At 45.5% G+C, this 17,006-nt stretch overlaps 1 protein-coding gene across 2 annotated transcripts in view; it reads right to left on the reverse strand.

The window, feature by feature from the left end:
- Positions 1-17,006, reverse strand: part of LOC119956761 (pleckstrin homology domain-containing family G member 3-like) — a 299,355-nt gene that overhangs the window by 201,255 nt on the left and 81,094 nt on the right. For both annotated transcript variants that reach the window (XM_038784155.1, XM_038784182.1), the window contains exon 2: positions 1,851-1,925. In XM_038784155.1, the coding sequence (XP_038640083.1) occupies positions 1,851-1,899 (49 nt within the window). In that variant the 5' untranslated portion in view covers positions 1,900-1,925. The remainder of the gene's footprint in view (positions 1-1,850; positions 1,926-17,006) is intronic.

The following is a 17,006-nucleotide window of genomic DNA, read 5'->3' on the forward strand; positions in this document are numbered from 1 at the left end:
CGGGTTTGACGCCAGCGCGCCCCTTCCCGACCGGGAACCGATTCTGGTCCCCGGTCGGGGCTAGCAGCCCGACGCCGCAAGCTCCGGCATCACGGGCTTAACAAATTTAGTTAAGCCCGCTTGCCGGAGTTAGCGCCGGCTGACGCGTCATATGACGTCAGCCGCGCATGCGCGGATTGGAAGACTCCAACCCGCGCATGCGCGGATGACGTCATCGCGTATTTGCGCGAAACCCGCGCATGCGCGGGCCGGGATGCCCCTCAGCCGCCGCGCGAATGGATACTGCGGGGCGGCGGAAGGACAAATAGTGCGCGGGCATCGGGCCCGCTGCCCGCGATCGGTGCCCACCGATCGCGGGCCCATGGCACCCTTGGCACGGCCGTGGTACTGCCGTGCCAATCGGTGCCATGGTTATAAAAAGCGAGTTATTCCCGCCGTTTTTACGAACGGCCAGACCAGGTCTGTTTGCCGTTCGTAAAAACAGCGTAAAGGGCTGGGACTTCGGCCCATCGAACAGCTGTGAATCGCTGCCGGCCGTAAAAAAACGGCGGCAGCGATTCGTGTCGGGAGTTGGGGGGGGGGGAGAATAGCGGGAGGGCGGGAAAAATGTCGGGAAGGCCCTCCCGCTATTCTCCGACCCGTCGTGGGGGTCGGAGAATTTCGCCCTATGATTTTATGTGTGAATTGGTGTCCAGTTCAACCTTATATTTTCACATTTTCTTCTGCGATGGCGAGATGAGATCAATAAGTGAAACTCCTGTCCTGTGTGACAACGCTGCTATTTTGGCTGGACAGGGGTGGGTATGGGCACATCACCTTCCACAAAAGGAAACATTGAGCTTTCCCCCAGCAATGTTACTGTTCAGAGGAAATTTCAACACAACTGAATTCTCTAGATTGGGGTTTGGACGACAGGTCTGGAAGCAGCGTTGTAGTAATCCCAATCAATGGTAAGTGTCCTATTTGCTTCATTCAACATTGATGTCGATGTCAGTCACGCCACATCATCAGGACAGACAAATTTCCATGATTGCTGCCTGGCATTTCCACCCATATTGGAGAAGTCCTGAGCTCTGTGTTCGGTCAGTCCTGTCACCAAGATAAATACAGAACCTACAAAAGGTGTGACTGAAAGTTAGGATTCAATGAATATATCATTGAATATATTCAATATTCAATTGAGGTTCTCCCAATTCTCATTCATCCCCACACAGAGAGATGAGCTTTGCAGCATTGACTGGACTGGGCATACCCTTATCAGTAGGAACGGTCTGGATTTATTCTCATCACGTTTTTCCATCATGGTTTGATTCGACTGAGCTGGACCATTTTGACGGATAGTCAACCACATTGCTCTGGCTTTGGAGTCAGAGGTAGGCCAGACCAGGTAAGAACAGTGAATTACCTTCTCTGAAAGGACATGATTGAGCCAGATGGGGTTTGACGCCAATCCAGTTAGCTAATGCGAGCTTTGTATTCCAGATTTATTGAATGAATTGAGTTTTCAGTTCCCCCCCGCTGCCATGGTGAGATCAGATTTATGGCTCTGGCTCATAGAAGTCCTGGTCTCTTGGCCTCACCAGCAGTCGGCAGCATCATGGGTGGAGCAGGAAAATTTAGAAAGTCCAAATGTGCCACCCCGCCCGCGATGATGCCCGTCACTGGCAGGGCTGACCTTGGCCATAACTACCATTCCCCGATGGTATGCTGACAGGGCTGGGTGCAGTAAGGTTGGAGGAGGCTCATACGGAGCACAGATACAGGCACACGCCTGCTCGGCCAGATGGAGTGTTTCCATCCTGCACATTCCGTCCTTCAATGTGAAAATATTAAATAAAGCAGGTACTGACCTTCCACACCAAGTGCCTCTTTAGCAGAACAGAGCGAACCTTCAGGCATACCAACATGGAGTTAAACAGCACCTCCTATGGAAACAGAGACACAGATTTTAGAATTACACCTTCTCGGTCTCAAGATTTGTCTCATTCCTACAATCAATCATTTATTTATTTCTTTATATATATTTACCCCCCCATCTTATCCACCTTTCCTTACCCTTTCTCTCCTTTGCTCCCCCTTCCCCTCCCCTCACATCTACATCTGTCACAGTTTACCCTCTGATGTCCCCTTGGTTTCTGTGACCATTCGCACTCTTTTCCCTTGGTATCTGTGGCTATGACTCATCTTTCATTCTCACTCCACAGTATAAATATTTCCCACTTTCTCTGCCTTTTAGTTTTGACAAAGGGTCACCTGGACTCGAACCGTTAGCTCTTTTCTCTCCCTCCAGATGCTGCCAGACCTGCTGAGATTTTCCAGTGTTTTCTCTTTGGTTTCAGATTCCAGCATCCGCAGTAATTTGCTTTTATTTATCTAATTTAGGTTTAGTTACGAGGATAGTACGGTAGCATTGTGGGTAGCACAACTGCTTCACAGCTCCAGGGTCCCAGGTTCGATTCCAGCTTGGGTCACTGTCTGTGCGGAGTCTGCACATCCTCCCCGTGTGTGCGTGGGTTTCCTCCGGATGCTCCGGTTTCCTCCCACAGTCCAAAGATGTGCAGGTTAGGTGGATTGGCCATGATAAATTGCCCTTAGTGTCCAAAAGTGCCCTTTGTGTTGGGTGGGGTTACTGGGTTATGGGGATAGGGTGGAGGTGTTGACCTTGGGTAGGGTGCTCTTTCCAAGAGCCGATGCAGACTCGATGGGCCGAATGGCCTCCTTCTGCACTGTAAATTCTATATGATAGGGTGGGGCGTGGGCCTAGGCAGGGGGCTCTTTCGGAGGGTCAGTCACACTCAATGGGCTGAATGGCCTCCTTCTGCACTGTAATAATTCCATGATTCTATCATTCTAACCTGACTCAAGAAAATTCAACCACAAACCCATGGGTGACACCCAATTGCTCTTCGACCGATCCCTTGGTGATTTTTAACATTCACGCAAACTACTTCAGCAAGTAGTGCGCAACGAATGAAAGCAAAATACAGAGGATGCTGGAAATCTGAAACAAAAGAGAAAAATGCTGGAAAAACTCAGCAGGTCTGGCAGCTTCTGTGGAGAGAGACAATAGGGTGAACGTTTCAAGTCCGTATGGCTCTTCAGAGCTAAAGAGAGGGAAAGATGTGAAGGATTATTTACTGTACAGGGAGGAATGCAGCAGAGCGGAAGGTCAGTGATAGGTGGGAGCTGGGAGAGATTGCAACAAAGGTGTCTCAGTCACCAAACAGAGGAAGTGTTAATGGTGGGAGATGGTGCTGGTAGTGGTATAAAGAATATCAGAATGTGTTAATGGTGGAGTTCGCACACGCTCCCCGTGTCTGCATTGGTCTCACCCCCACAACCCAAAGAGTGCAGAGTAGGTTGATTGACCATGCTAAATTGCCGCCTAAATTTAAAAAAAAAGAATATGTTAACGAGCGAATAAAGGGAGAATAAAGGCCAGTGCTCAGTGAAATCAAAACTTAAGAATAATTGACAGATGGCTCAGTGGCACAGGGGAAGGTTTACATTGGGACAAAAATGTTTTGGATGTATATCAAAGAGGGTGAAGATGGAGGGGAAAGGTCAGTGTCAGGATACCAAACCAGAGCCCTACATTTGTTACAATACCAGACAAGAACCCCAAACAATTTTTTTGTAATTTATAAAACTATGAGGAAAGGGTACTTCACCCCAGGAGTGATAACTCTCACCAATGGGTGAGCCAGAATACAGAAGGGAGATAGAGAACTGTGGAAGTGAAATGAACATAAACCAACCTCGAAGCATGCTGGGAAATGCTTGACTATAGTTCAACACGGTTTTGGGGCTAAAATAAGTAGGTCAGGTAACATAAGCAAAATACTCTGATCTCGGCCTTATTAGGAATACACTTTGTCCTCTGAAAGGTAACAAAATGTGTACTCGAGGTGTTTTTAGCCAAGGGCAAGAACATATGTACTACGTATTTCATCGTACGTACTTTCCAAGGTCTATTTAATATAAACATGCCTGCTTACTTCAAGCTGTTATTTCAGACTATAAAGATATGCTTCCTTCAATCGAATCTCAGAGTGCAGTGCACTGGCTTTTGCAGCTGGAACACTCTCTCTCTGCAAATATATTTGTGTAAATAAATTTCCTTAAATCGAACCTCGAGGAATTTGTCGTTACTATGATTTCCACGACAAATTGGCGTAGTCAGTGCAATTTCCCTAATTTAACGGGAAGTGAACCCTGAAACGAATCTCTAAACAGGACTCTCTCAGCTGAAAAGGAGAGAGCGATAGCGCGACCCCAGCTGAAAGGGGGGTCTGCTGCTCGGCTGCCTTAATTACTGGCCAGTGACTCATGCTAGGAGAGTTATCTTAATTAATAAATTAATGATAGCTCTATGGGAAGAAAAAAGGTGCCTTAGAGACTAAAATTTAAAAGCACAAAGACTTTGAGGTTCGTGAAAGGTTAGACACCGGTGTGCGCTCCATGTAGTATTTGTAAATGATTTCCGCGGTCGTTGTTATTGTTATGTATATGTTCTAAAGTATTTTGCAGGAGGAACAATGAGCAATAAACTCGACGCCCCCTCACAGGTTGTCCCCGAAGCCTCGGTAAAGACATCCGGAGCGAGAAAGAAGGTGAACTCCTTAAAGAGGACAGATAAGGGAATCAAAATGAGTAAGAAAATGAAAAGAAACAATCGTAAAGCAACGGAATGAGGTTGGAAAACCTACATGTCCCACATAGGAATCTAATGAAGCTGACCCCCTCTCAGGAAAAAAAGCAGGGGAGTAAAAGTAAATAGAAGATTAAGGTAAAAGCGTTATAAATGGGTTCCTGTAGAAAAAGGGAATTCAAATTTGTATGTGAGATAGGATTACCAGTTAACTATGATATTTATGAGCTGTGAGAATCTGTGTGTTTTGTTTAACCAATTAATTTTAGTCAAAGCATGAAGTGCTAAGGGTTTGTATATTTTTATCGTCTGTCATTGTGAATCAGAGATTATAACTTAAGTGATTTTTGTTGAGATTTCGCTGATGAACTGAAACATTTGGAAATTAAAATCAGTTTAAAAGAAAGTGCCTTTACAAATAAAAGTAATTTAATACGAATAAGTTTTTAGATTACGTGAAAAGACGTAAATGGCATCATTCTGAGTTCTCCACCCCTTCGGTTCGGCAGGAAACATTAACCATTTTAGCAGATAGTTCACCTTTTCTGAATTGACAAAGAAAGATATATGTCTCTAAGAATAGCTAATGCCTATAAAATCAATCATTGGATATTGACTTAAATGTGTGCTATTTATAGCCCCCTCCCAGGGGATGTTTTGCTGCTTCTAAAATACTCTTATGGTGCATCTTGGCCAGCTTTAAAGGACAGGATTGCAGTCCCATACGGTATAAATGGGGGCTGGGTTACCAATAATGATGTTTTGTTATGCTCTTGACGTAGCATAAGCTGCTTCCTTGATGTGCACTCTGACATAGGAAGGTTCAGACTTGGAGATAGCTTTAACACATTTATTAAACTGTTAACGATTCTCCTACTTGGATTCGACTCTCCTGTTAATCCTGCTATAGCTACTCAGGCTGACGAACCAGTCTGCTACAATCCACGTGGTGGGTGTGATGTGTTTCAAATCATCCCTGTGTACACACTGAGTGTCTCCACTGGAAAGAGGAAGATCATGTGTGCTGTATCCTTTTATATGGGTTGGTGTAATGCCCCCCTATGGTAGTGTCACCTCTGTGTGTATCGTGAATGCCCATTGGTCGTGTCCTATCTTACTGACCTATTGGTTGACTGTCTGTGTGTCATGTCTCTGGTGTTCCCTTCAGTGTCTAGCTAGTCTACGTGTATTTACATTAACCCTTTGTGTATTTATAGTGATGCATATCACCACATCCCCTTTTTACGTGTTACATATTTTCTGTAGTGTTAAAGAAAATTGAACAAAAACAGGTAGATAAGTGATGCTATGTACAAGTTATGATAACAGTGATCATTAAACAATAAGTCTAAATCATATACATGAGTCCAAAATTCATTAATTATTATGGTCAAGTGTCTTTCTTGTTTGGTTGGTGAGGTGGTGATGTTGATGGTGGCATTGCTTTGTAAATGCCATCAGTGTCCCTGTGCGGAAGGAACCAAGAAGTGGTCACATCACTTTGTTGTCTGATTTGGAGTCTTTTTTTCTTCCGATGCTTGTGTTAGCGATATATGCAATCTGTGTCATTCTGCCATGGTATGTCATTGTACTGAGCTGAGCAGCAACAGTGTCCCGCATTTGCAGAGTCATACCATACCATGTTGTACCAGTCGTAGTTCCAGTGGCGTTGTGTTTGTCGTGCTTGTTGTCGACGCTGTTGCCTTTGGTACGCTTCTTGTTATTGTCTTTGATGTTGCTGCTGCGTTGGTTGGTTTTGTTGTCATGTTTGCTGTGCTCAAGGACCACACTCTGTGGATAATATGAGTCCTTCGCACAGTTACGCGTGTCAGCGTGCTTTGTGGCATCTGCTGTTTCCTTGAGCGTGCCGTCACTGAGTTTACGGCGCTCCTCATCTGGAGTCATGTCTGGCTTACTTGAATCAGCTTTGGCTTGTCGATTCTCCCCGTCCGGAGTCATTTCAGGTTCACTTGAATCTTCTGAAGTTTCGTGATGCTCCGTGTCCGGAGTCAAAACCTTCAGGAATGCATTTGCTTGTGGAGAGGCTCGAGCGAATGTGGTTTGAAGTAACGTGGTGTCACCGGAGTCACCAGTAGTCTCACTGTGATTGTCGAGTGCCTCTGTACACACTAGCTGAGGTCCGTCACGTTGCACATTTGGTATGGGAAGTGGGATGCCATCGTCACTTGTCGCACATGCAGTGGGTAGAGCCTCAGTGTCTTCTTGTCGTTCACTTGAGCTGGGTAGACTGTCAGAGTCTTCTTCTTGTTCACTGGAGCGTGGTAGACTGTCATAGTCTTCTTGCTGTGCACTTGAGCATGGCAGACTGTCATAATCTTGCTGTTGTTCACTCGAGCGTGGCAGACTTGCATCGTCTGCTGCTGGTTGCTCAGAGGAGGTTGCTAGACCCTCATGGTCTTGTTCATGCAAGGACTGCGCTTTGGAGTCTTGCGTTGCTTCTATCGTGGAGGCTGTCCACGAGCTCGCTGTGGATGCTTGTGTCACTTCTTGTTCATGCAAGGATTGTGCTCTGGAGTCTTGCGTTTCTTCTATCGTGGAGTCTGTCCACGAGCTCGCTGTCGAGGCTTGTGTCACTGGAGTCACTTTCTGTGTGGAGTTGTCTCGCTGTGGAATCTTTCATCGCTTTCTGTGTGGAGTCGGGGACCCTTTGCGGTGCGTGGACCACTCTCTGTGTGGCAGCAGGCTGCTCTCTGTGGGCTTGTACCGCTCTCTGACTCTTGGCGTCAGGCCGCAGCATAATCCAGCAAGAGTCATGAGTCAGGATGTCATATATGCTGGGCTGAAGATCCTCAAATCCGAAGAACGCATCCACGTCTGTGTCGGATTCTTCACTGCAGAACACATCTCGTTGCGGTTCGGATTTGATTCTGGGGTCGCCATCTCCAATGATGAAATCATCGTCTAAGTCGTAGTCTTCAAAGACTGTATCATCTCTTTGGGTGGTGCTAACTGCTTGTTCAGGGTTCTGTGGAGGTTACTTTCAGCTACTGGTCGAATTTCAGGCATTGTGCTGTCGTTCCAGGTGAAAGAATCTTGTTTTGAGGCTTTAAAAAAAATTTTCTTGTTTTGGGACATTTCCCCTTTAGGTGGGCGTGGTCTGGGGCCTCTGATGTCACAATGCTTGTGACATAGAGCGTCGGAAGTGATTGCGCATGTGCAGATCACTGTTCCTTTACTTTGTGCATTTCTCTCAACTGCGCATGTGCGGCACCTTTTCCAAGATGGCCACCAATCAAAATTGTCGTTTGCTGCTCGCCCACCCCAGCCTCATGGTTAATATTGGTGCCTCTTTTACCATTTTCTGTTGGTTTCTTTGTCTTTTCCTCGCAGTATCGTTCGAATTTGTCCAGTGTGTCTGAAAATCCCTCTTGTCTTGCCGTTTGGAGAACTTGAATGTTTTGAAGATTTCTTCTGCTCTGGCACCCGCGATGGTGAGCAGAAGCTCTGTCTTTTCAGCATTGGCCACGTTTTGTAGGTCGGCTGCTACCGGGAAGATCTCAAACCTTTGCCTGAATGCACGCCAGTTTGCACTGAGATTGCCGTGGCACCTCAGCCGCTGTAGAACCGGAATCTCGATCATCTTGCCTGGGTGTTGTTGCTGGTTGTCACTGTTTTGTTGAATTGAGCTATAGGGTTTCAACAGGTCACTTCTAGGTACCATGTTTTGTTATGCTCTTGACGTAGCATAAGCTGCTTCTTTGATGTGCACTCTGACAAAGGAAGGTTCAGACTTGGAGATAGCTTTAACACGTTTATTAAACTGTTAAAGATTCTCCTACTTGGATTCGACTCTCCTGTTAATCCTGCTATAGCTACTCAGACTAACTAACCAGTCTGCTACAATCCACGTGGTGGGTGTGATGTGTTTCAAATCAACCCTGTGTACTCACTGAGTGTCTCCACTGGAAAGAGGAAGGTCATGTGTTCTGTGTCCTTTTATATGGGTTGGTGTAATGCCCCCCTGTGGTAGTGTCACCTGTGTGTATCGTGAATGCCCATTGGTCGTGTCCTATCTTATTGGCCTATTGGTTGACTGTCTGTGTGTCATGTCTCTGGTGCTCCCTCTAGTGTCTGTCTAGTCTACGTGTATTTACATTAACCCCGTGTGTATTTACAGTGATGCATATCACCACAAATGATGATCATTTGAATGAAGGAAATTAGTCCCTCGAACACTGGTTAGCAAATAGAGGGAAAGAGGCCATCATGCAAGGGGCCAAGAAGCATTTAACCCCCAGGAAGGATGTACCGCAACTTGCAACACCTTCCCCTATTAGGCAGACAGACACTCTGCAAATTAGGAGCAGTAATACATTGCATTGATAATGGAATGTCTGTAGAACTGTCTCAAATACGAGCTCACCAGCTGCAAAATTTAATAACTTCTGAGCCTGCGCCCGATCGCTCTGTGTCTGTGTTCTATGCTGGCAGCTGAACGTTAACCCTTACAGTACCGCTGTTAAAAAACAAAATTTTTAAAACTGCAGGAAGTCTTACAAAAGATTAATGACCCTTGGGCACAGCTATTAAAACACCTGATAGAGCCCAGACGAGAGAATATAGTGGCCCATTGCACGGCTTGGTATGCTCGTGAGGATGAGCACACAAACAATTTACAAACACAAAGTCACTTAGGACAGCAGACATCATTGCATGTCACTCCTTTTTATTTTTCGGTGTTGTGAGATTAGGAATGTTAGTACGGTAGCATTGTGGATAGCACAATTGCTTCACAGCTCCAGGGTCCCAGGTTCGATTCCAGCTTGGGTCACTGTCTGTGCAGAGTCTGCACATCCTCCCCGTGTGTGCGTGGGTTTCCTCCGGGTGCTCCGGTTTCCCCCCACAGTCCAAAGATGTGCAGGTTAGGTGGATTGGCCATGCTAAATTGCCCATAGTGTCCAAAATTGCCCTTAGTGTTGGGTGGGGTTACTGGGCTATGGGGATAGGGTGGAGGTGTTAACCTTGGGTAGGGTGCTCTTTCCAACTGCCGGTACAGACTCGATGGGCTGAATGGCCTCCATCTGCACTGTAAATTCTATGATAATCTACAGTTGACACATAGTCAGAGGGACCTTTTTCATTGAATTGACAGTGCAGAAGGAGGCCATTCGGCCCATGGTTTAACTTCAGAACCCCATTTAACATTGACTGTAAGACATCCCGCTAAGGCAAAGCAAATGGGAGAAGTGATCAAAGAGGCCAAAGGAAAAAAGTAATTATTGGGATTTATATTGAAACGGACGGACGAATTTGCCTGATAGAATTTTATGGTAAACAGGAGGGCAAAGTGACCTGGAAAGAGGAGCAATGGCCCACTATATTTGAAAGACAACAACCTCCCCGAGAGAGCCATCATTTACTCCCTTCAATCCTGGCCCAGGTACTGGCACATCTATGGGCCCAACATAAAAAATCATGTTGGACAGGTACATTCTGCCCCAGCGCATATCATAGAATTTACAGTACAGAAGGAGGCCATTCGGCCCATCGAGTCTGCACCGGCTCTTGGAAAGAGCACCCTACCCAAGGTCAACACCTCCACCCTATCCCCATAACCCAGTAACCCCACCCAACACAAAGGGCAATTTTGGACACTAAGGGCAATTTATCATGGCCAATCCACCTAACCTGCACATCTTTGGACTGTGGGAGGAAACCGGAGCACCCGGAGGAAACTCACGCACACACGGGGAGGATGTGCAGACTCCGCACAGACAGTGGCCCAAGCCGGTATCGAACCTGGGACCCTGGAGCTGCGAAGCAATTGTGTTATCCACAATGCTACAGTGCTGCATAGGGTGCAGTTACAGAAGAACGTTGCCCTCCCCTGCTTAAAACTATACAGGTTGGCACCGGAAGCAGAGAAAGGGATAGAGGGAGTGATCAATGCACTATTACAGCAAGGGGTGCTGAAGGGAACACAAAGCCCCTCTAACACCCCTATAGTCCCCGTTCCAAAAGTAGAAATATCCAAAGAGTGGTGTTTTGTGCAAGATCTTAGAGCCATCAATAAAATTGTTATCACTATTGCTCCATTGGTACCGGACCCAAATGTAATTTTGTCTTCTATACCACAAACAACGGATACTTTCTCAGCCATTTTCTCCATACCATTGCACCCGGAAAGTCAATATATCTATTTGCTTTACATATCAGAATCAACAGTATAAAAAAAGACTTGGACGAGTGCCAGTTGTCTGCAGGCTCAACCTTCCCTCAATATGATGACGATTTATTGATAGCCTCAGAGGGAAGGCTAGTTTGTCAACAGAATACCCTTTGTTATTATTACATCTGGCAGAAAGAGGGCATAGGGTCTCATTGGACAAGCTGCAATTCTGTCAGGAGACAGTTCAGTATTTGGGATTTCAGCTGCAGCAAGGACAGCGGAAGCTTGGATCTGAACGAAAACAGCCTGTAGCAAGGGTTCCAACCGTGCACGGAAAAGGAGACCCTTACCTTCCTCGGAATGGTGGGCTATTGCAGGCAGTGGGTACCAGACTATAGAGAGATGGACGCAGTACTGCGCAAGGCTACCCTACAGCACACCCCTTCAGTTGTTACCAGAAAGGGAGCAAGCATTTCGTAATTTGAAACAAGCCATGATTAGTACCCCTGCCTTGGGACTTCCTAATTTCAGCAAGCCCTTTACTCTTTATGTGAATGAAGCAGGGGGATTTGCAACAGGGATCCTGGTGCAAGAGCATTGAGGAGGGAAAGACTCCTTGCCTATTACTCTGTGGCCCTATGTGCTGTGATAAAGGGGATGCCAAGTTGCTTAAGAGCAGTAGCAGCCACAGCGGCCATGGTAGAAAAAAATCAGTTTTGCTGCTACTTACTTCATCCGCAACAGTATTTTACTGCGGCTCGACACACTGGGTACGGAGTAATCCTCTCTAAAACCAACTTTACCTACAAGCGAGCGTCAGCTGCCAACCCTGCAACACTCTTACCCGCACCCTCAGGAGCAGAACATCTGTACGATCATGACATTTTACAATTGGTTGAAGCCACCACAACCCCTCAACCTGATTTATTGAGTCACCCACGAGAAAATCCAGACATCATCTTTTTCACCGATGGGTCAGCAAACCGACCAAATGATACGACCCTCCTGGCCGGCTATGCAATAGTAACTCCACTCAAGATAGTGGAAGCTTTTGCTCTGCCTCCAGGAATGTCTGCTCAAGCGGCAGAATAGTTTGCCCTGACTAAAGCATGTATTCTAGCTAAAAATAAAACAGTCAATATTTATATGATTCCCGATCTGTTTTTGGGGTAGTACATGATTTTGGCCAATTATGGAAAAACAAGGGATTCATAACTTCCGCCAACCTATTAAACATGCTCAATTGGTTTTAAATTTACTAGATGCTGTTCAGCTGCCCAGCAAGATAGCCGTATTAAAGTGTGAAGCGCATACTACTGCTGACGATGAAGTCTCATGCTGCAGTTGAACTTCCGTCCATCATAACAGAACCAAAGTTAAAGCAGGCACAGGAGCAAACCTCGCTACAGGAGCATCGCTCTTGGCTAAAAGCAGGTTGCTATCAAGACAATCATAGAACATAGAACATAGAACAGTACAGCACAGAACAGGCCCTTCGGCCCTCAATGTTGTGCCGAGCCATGATCACCCTACTCAAACCCACGTATCTACCCTATACCTGTAACCCAACAACCCCCCCATTAACCTTACTTTACACTACGGGCAATTTAGCATGGCCAATCCACCTAACCCGCACATCCTTGGACTGTGGGAGGAAATCGGAGCACCCGGAGGAAACCCACGCACACAGGGGGAGGACGTGCAGACTCCACACAGACAGTGACCCAGCCGGGAATCGAACCTGGGACCCTGGAGCTGTGAAGCATTTATGCTAACCACCATGCTACCCTGCTGCCCTTATCTGGATTCACCCAGATACCCACGCAGTATGCCCAGAAGTCTGTTTTTGCCACTATGTCGCCTTGCCCATGGGCAAGCTCATGTGGGCAAGGGAGGAAGTATGCTCGAGGTATTACGGTAACAATTGAAAAAGTAGCCTGCACATGTGTAATTTGTCAAAGGAATAAACGGTGATAGTGGACATGTTTTCCTGGTGGGTAGAGGCTTTTCCAACTAAAAGAGATGCTAGAACAGTGGTAAATATTCTGTTAAAGGAAATAATACCTCGGTTTGGGATACCAATGGGTAGTAACAGTGACAGGGGAACTCATTTCACTAGCAAATTGACCAAAGCCCTAACCGAAGCCGTGGGATTTGATTGGAAATTGCATATATCAGCCACAATCCTCAGGAATGGTGGAAAGGGCGGATGGAATAATTAAAACTGCAGTTACAAAACTGTGTCAACAAAATGGGCAGCAATGGCCAGATGCCATACCCATAGTAATGTGTGCCCTGAGAAATCAGAGAAATCGTAATACGGGTTTAACCCCCTATGAGATATTAATGGAACGTCCCATGACAACTGGAACTAAACCCCCAATGACTCCAGCGGCAGTAGCCTTAATATGGGCAGATGAGGCATCACTGAAATATGCCCAGGCCATGTGTGACAAAGATTCTTTTTCTCCTAGGTGGAATGGACCCTACCAAGTGCTGCTAACAACCCGAACAGCTGTTAAAGTAAAAGAAAAGCCAAACGGGATCCACACAACTCGTGAAAACTACATCATCCGGAACATTGAGAATAATAGCGAAACGCTGATCTGAAGAGAATGACAGCGCTACTGTTCTTATGGATTATCATATTAAGCCAACATTATGTAGATGGTAAACTGCATACTAACACCTTAATATACATGTCTCACTCATACGCAGAGAGGGTAAATAAATCCAGTTGCTGGGTTTGTACACAAATTCCCAGATGCTTGGGAAGGGCTTCCCTGTGCGACCTATCCCATTCACCAGTAACGAGATAGCAGAGTGGGCCCTAAAATGGAATAATACAGGACGTGGTGAAGATACACAGAATATGTTAGAGATTGGAGATTAGCTGGATACAATATGAATAGGTTTGAGGAATGGTGGGGGCCTAGGCTTAATGTAACACGTCAACCAACCTGGTTGATCCTTCCCAATTATACTGGAGTCCCAAAAGGAAGTATATGCTTTAAGAACCCACTCAGTAGGCACGAGTCAATGTGATCAAACCTTGAATTGGCAACCCCCTATGTTCCACCTTACAGCTAAAGGATTATTCATCTTTGATTAGTCAGGAGTTGAAAATCAAACCAGTGGAGGCTCCTGGGAAGGGGATCAATTAGACTAATGCTGACTGATAGTAAAGGAAACTTGACCGAACTACACGAACTATGAGACATGCTTGAGCAGACAGCTAATGACACTGTAGAATTTGTTAACCAGATTATAAACTGAGATGGTTGCTATAAGAGTGGTTGCCCTGCTGAATAGAATGGCTCTTGATTTCTTGTTAGCTGAAAAGGGAGGCACTTCTGCCCTGATTGGAAGTGACTGTTGCACATACATCCCTGATAACTCAGAAAAAAATTGATAATCTGGTGGATCACATTCGTAGAGAGGTGATAAGATTACATGAAAATGAGGGATGGGACTTTGGCTTTGGGTGGTTTGGATAGTTAGGACAGAGGATTGTGTTCTGGATTATAATCGCCATTGTAATCTTGATTGTCGTATGGTTACAGTTTTAATGTTGTGCAAGATATTTTTATTGTTCTAACACGGGAGAACAGCCAATGATTTGGAGGAAAATGTAACTGGTCTGATTAGTAAATTTGCAGCCGACACAAAGGTAGGTGGAATTGCGGATAGTGATGAGGACTGTCAGAGGATACAGCAGGATTTAGATCATTTGGAGACTAGGGAGGAGAGATGGCAGATGGAGTTTAATCCGGACAAATGTGAGGGTAATGCATTTTGGAAGGTCTAATTCAGGTAGGGAATATACAGTGAATGGTAGAACCCTCAAGAGCATTGAAAGTCAGAGAGATCTAGGTGTACAGGTCCACAGGTTACTGAAAGGGGCAACACAGGTGGAGAAGGTAGTCAAAAAGGCATACGGCATGCTTGCCTTCATTGGCTGGGGCATTGAGTGTAAGAATTGGCAAGTCATGTTGCAGCTGTATAGAACCTTAGTTAGGCCACACTTGGAGTATAGTGTTCAATTCTGGTCACCACACTACCAGAAGGACATGGAGGCTTTAGAGAGGGTGCTGAAGAGATTCACCAGGATGTTGCCTGGTATGGAGGGCATTAGCTATGAGGAACGGTTGAATAAACTCTGTTTGTTCTCATTGGAACGACGGAGGTTGAGGGGCGACCTGATAGAGGTCTACAAAATTATGAGGGGCATAGACAGGGTGGATAGTCAGAGGCTTTTCCCCAGGGTAGAGGGGTCAATTACTAGGGGGCATAGGTTTAAGGTGTGAGGGGCAAGGTTTAGAGGAGATGTACGAGGCAAGTTTTTTTACACAGAGGGTAGTGGGTGCCTGGAAACTCGCTGCCAGAGGAGGTGGTGGAAGCAGGGACGATAGTGACGTTTAAGGGGCATCTTGATAAATACATGAATAGGATGGGAATAGAGGGATATGGACCCAGCAAGTGTAGAAGATTTTAGTTTAGACGGGCAGCATGGTTGGCACGGGCTTGGAGGGCCGAAGGGCCTGTTCCTGTGCTGTACTTTTCTTTGTTCTTTGTTTTTGCTACCAGGCTCATAACACGCAGGGAACTGTCATACGTCCGTTCTCCTTACATTATAAACCCTTCTCTACGGAGGACACGATAATTTACTAAAAGGTGTTGATCAAAAGATCAACAAGGAGGGAATTGTGGAAGGGAAATTAACATAAACCAACTTCAAAGCATGCTGGGAAATGCTTGACTATAGTTTGGACTAAAATAAGTAGGTCAGGTAACATAAACAAAATACTGCTTAATATTCTGATCTCAGCCTGATTATGAAAACACATTGTCCTCTGAAAGATGACAAAATGTGTACTCGAGTTGTTTTTAGCTAAGGGCAAGAACATACGTACTACTTATTTCATCGTACGTACTTTCCAAGGTCTACTTAATATAAACATGCCTGTTTACTTCAAGCTATTATTTCAGACTATAAAGATATGCATTCTTCAATCGAATCTCAGAGTGCAGTGCACTGGCTTTGCAGCTAGAACAATCTCTCTCCGCAAATATATTTGTGTAAATAAATTTCCTTAAATCGAACCTCGAGGAATTTGTCTTTACTATGATTTCCACGACAAGAACTTAGTGACATGGTGCAATGACAACAATCTCTCCCTCAATGTCAACGAAACTAAGGAGCTAGTCATCGACTTCAGGGAGCAAAGTGTCGTCCTCGCCTCTGTCTGGATCAATGGTGTCAAGGTGGAGATGGTTGACAGCTTCAAATTCCTAGGTGTGAACATCACCAACAATATGTCCTGGTCAACCCATGTTGATGCTATGACCAAGAAAGCACAACAGCGCCTATACATCCAGTGGAAATTAAGGAAATTCGGCATGTCCACAATGACTCTTAACAATTTTTGTAGGTGTACCACAGAAAGTATCCTATCTGGCTACATCACAGCCTGGTATGGCAACTGCTCGGCCCAAGACCATAAGAAATTACAGAGAGTCGTAAACACAGCCCAGTTCATCACGCAAATCCGCCTCCCAGCCATTGACTCTATCGACACGCCCCACTGCCCTGGGAAAGCGGGCACCATAATCAAAGACCTCTCCCACCTGGGTTATTCTCTCTTCCAGATTCTTCCATCGAGCAGAAGGTACAAAAGTTTGATAACACGCACCAATAGATTCAAAAACAGCTTCTTCCCCGCTGTTACCAGACTCCTGAATGACCCTCTTATGGACTGAACTGATTTTTCTACGCATTTCCTCTACAGTTGTAGCACTATAATGATATGCTTCATCCGATGTCTGTGTTTATGTATTTACATTGAGTATTTATTGCATGTCCTATGTTTTCATATATGGAGCGATCTGCCTGGACTGTATGCAGAACAATACTTTTCACTGTACCTCGGTACACATGACAAAAATCTAAATCTAAAGTTGCTGAACTCAAGGTGAAAATTAGACTGAAACCACCAGTGATTCAGCACTCCCTGAGTGTGTGCTGATCTCTTATCATACGCTTGGTTCTGGTTTGGAGATCAGGCTAATTTCTGACTCAGAGCTCGCGTATTACCAAATGAAGCAAGCTACCCCAACATAGTTTGTTGTCATATAATTACTTCGCCGTCATCGGCATCAATATGGAACAACCCAAGGAACTTCACAGGGTTGCAATCAAAAAAAAATCTCGCACCTCGGAATGAG

Source organism: Scyliorhinus canicula, chromosome 2 (genome assembly GCF_902713615.1).
Source record: "Scyliorhinus canicula chromosome 2, sScyCan1.1, whole genome shotgun sequence".
Taxonomy (NCBI): Eukaryota; Metazoa; Chordata; class Chondrichthyes; order Carcharhiniformes; family Scyliorhinidae; genus Scyliorhinus; species Scyliorhinus canicula.